This window comes from Morone saxatilis, unplaced genomic scaffold, assembly GCF_004916995.1.
Source record: "Morone saxatilis isolate NCDOM2014 unplaced genomic scaffold, NCSU_SB_2.0 Contig21, whole genome shotgun sequence".
NCBI classification, from domain to species: domain Eukaryota; kingdom Metazoa; phylum Chordata; class Actinopteri; family Moronidae; genus Morone; species Morone saxatilis.
Genome location: NW_023339774.1, coordinates 734,851 through 737,998, shown reverse-complemented (window position 1 = coordinate 737,998; position 3,148 = coordinate 734,851). Strand labels below are relative to the sequence as shown.

General features: G+C 43.0%; 1 protein-coding gene across 1 annotated transcript in view; it reads left to right on the top strand.

The window, feature by feature from the left end:
* LOC118332803 (solute carrier family 12 member 2-like) overlaps window positions 1-2,929 on the top strand; it is a 15,485-nt gene extending 12,556 nt beyond the window's left edge. The window contains exons 3-4 of the mRNA XM_035668233.1: window positions 1,343-1,536; window positions 2,734-2,929. Coding sequence (XP_035524126.1) covers window positions 1,343-1,536; window positions 2,734-2,844 — 305 coding nt within the window. The 3' untranslated portion in view covers window positions 2,845-2,929. The remainder of the gene's footprint in view (window positions 1-1,342; window positions 1,537-2,733) is intronic.
* Window positions 2,930-3,148: the final 219 nt, after the last annotated feature.

The following is a 3,148-nucleotide window of genomic DNA, read 5'->3' as shown; positions in this document are numbered from 1 at the left end:
GTCACCTTAAAATCACTGCTTCTCACACGCTGTTGGACAGACAAAAGACGTCCCGGAGGGGCTGCGAGCCGAGCTGCTGCTAACGTTAGCTCAGCTTGTTTCTCTGATAACTTAAGATCCAGACGTCTGATGACTAAAACCTTCATCATGTTCAAATCTAGAGTTAAAAAGCACCAAGATCTAAACAGTGGATGGTAAAAATGTGGCTTCAAACTGGATAAACAGTCAATGTATGACAGCTTCTGGCAGACAACCACAACGCTGACGCAGTCACAAAGGGCATATGACGCCATTGACAGGCGAACGGTGAAACGCAGCGTTACCTGAATAAAATGACATTCTCTGAGTTTGAACATTGTTGGAAACATTTGGGATAATGGAAGTACACACACAACTCAACTACATATAGAACCTGGCTCTAGAGTGGTAGATGGTGTTAACCCACGGATGAAGTGACGGTACCCTTGCATAGTGTTCAGGAGGACTTGTTTTGGTGGAACATTTGCACGTGGGGAACAGAGCACTGCCAATAAAATGGCAAACTTCCTGCAAAGAAAGGGTAACCGCTACTAGCTTGTTGTTAGCAACCAGGGTAAGGTAACTGTGTGTAGGTTGCTACCTCAGAAGTGCTTCTTGTTGTTTCCCCAACAGTAACATGCAGATAGCAGCATATTTTAAAGTACTGTTTATCTGCATTACAAGAAAGTTTGAGACCAAAACAGCAGCCCTTATCCAAATATGGTCACTTCTGGCTTCATAAAATACAAGATAGCAAATGCCATAATACCAAACTTAAGGCTTTAAAACGGTTGTAAACAAACCAATTAATGATGTCACCGTGAGTTTACTCTCTGACTCAGCTTAGAGCTCAGAAACGAGCACATGCGATGTGTTTGTTCCACTCCTGTATGCGCAGTGTAAAAAGCCTTTTTACAAATCCCCAGCCAGGCCAAACTGCTTGACAATGGAAAGTCCATTTTGATTGGATGAATGGGGCTCTGTGCAGTCCAGCAGCTCTCTGGCTCCGTGGAACACGCCACCCGCCAAAGTGGCCTCTGATCTGCCCTCCTGCCTGCTCCTAGAGAGAGAGAGAGATTAAATGGTATGAACATTCCCAGCTAATGGCATTACAGTTTCCTGGCTGAAGAGCATCTTTGTGAGCTAATTTCTTCAGAAATAAACAAAGTCCCTGATGAGGAGATTCAGTGCAGGACTTCTGTTCTAAATGTTGAGTTCTTTAGTCTGAAAATCTGATTAAATGAAGCATCCTGTGACGTCTGACCATGGAAACAGAATTATCTCCACGGCCATTTCATTTGCTACAAACTTCCAACATTGCTAGTCAAGAATGTGGGATTAGATATATATTCTGTGTGTGTGTCTGTCTCCCTGCAGGGCTACAGAAGGCCAAACTTCAAAGATCTGGCCACAGACCAGGCCCGGTACCAGCGCTGGCTGCTTAAGAATGAGAGCAAGGCCTTCTACACACCGGTGTTCGCCGAGGACATGAGGCAGGGCACGCAGTACCTGCTCCAGGTAGGAGAACGTCACAACCTACAGGGCTTCTAGGAATTAGTTCTCAAATGGGTTCTCCCTCTGTTGCTCTGGAGGCTATCTCTGAGTAAATGGCAAACAAATGCACAGAGATAAGTTAGCCGTCTGCGTGCTGAGATTAATTCCCGAGAAGCATTGTAGACTTGCACAAGTGCCATTTATTGGTTTTGGGCCCTGCATGTTGTTAAACTGTCTTATATGATCTAAGTTCATGTCAAATCAACACTATTATTTTATAGCCCTGCATCAAATACGAGGTCTCATTAGGCTGCATAGAAACATTTAAACAATGGATCCCAAGCACAAATTCATGTGAAATTCCCTGCTCATTTGAAGATAATACTGGCATTATTCATATTTTATATCCCATGAAAAGACCCACACCAACAATGTCTCTCAATACTTTCTTACTTCTCTTCCCTGTCTCTCTCTAAGCGACAATCCCATTGTTCCCTACTGGAGATGTAGTTTCATTTTAAAAAGGCATTACATGATTCAACATTACACACAGGAGGAGGCATTTGTTGGGGACTATTTTTAGCGGTGGACTAATCCCCTTTTGGTGCTCTAGTGAGTATTTGGGGCAGCAGGTCGGCATATGTGGGATTGAGTCTGTGTGTGTGTTCATGATAATAAAGGAAGTGCAACAGTGTGGTTAATTGAAGTTTTTCACAGAGGAAGGAGAATATATCATGCTTTGATACACAGTACTAAGTAGCACTTACTAAATTGCATAATGGTCTTAAAATGTTTTTGAAAAGTCTTTAGAATATCACAAATATGGTGTTTTACTATTTGACCTTCTGGTGAGAATGAATTAGAGATCTTCTGAAGGGGCAACAGTTTCTTTGATTCTTGAATAAATTGGTCTTATCTTAAATTCTATAGTCAGCCAAATGAAGGTGAAACTTGTTGAGCCCGTGAAACGGCGTTGGTACTCAAAGTGCTCTCAGAGGTGAGTCATACTCGGTGCTGCCAGAGTTTCCATCTCAAGTGTAAAAACTGGCAGTGATAACTAGCCTGAGAGTGAATGTAATACCAGCAACAGGCCGAACAATCCACCCACAGTGTCTTTATTTGTATTTCCTGCTCTAGAATGGCAGCGTCTTAGGAAAGCAGTCATTCTTTCAGAAATGAGCCACGGTCTGAATTCATTTGATTTCCTCTCTCCCTTTCAAGGCTGCTGGCCTGGGTCGCCTAAAGCCAAACACACTGGTGCTGGGCTTCAAGAACGACTGGAGGGACGGTGACATGATGAACGTGGAGACTTACATCAGTATGATCCAGTAAGTTGACTTCAAAGAGACATTGAACCCTGAGTGGAAAAGTTAGTTATTGTAATACAGCGGCTGTACTCGAAGTTCTCTACTAAAGACAAACAACCAGAGCTTAGAGCTTTGATGAGGCCTAAAAAAAATCTGGCATTTTGAGATAATCAGTATTGGCTAGGGATGTCCGATAATATCGGCCGGCCAATATTCACAAAAAAATGTAATATCGGGAATTATCGGTATCGGGTTTTTATAACCGATGTTTGTTCTGTAGGCTTCAGCATTTCCGAGCCTGCATGAACGCAGCATGGGACGTTTACCGG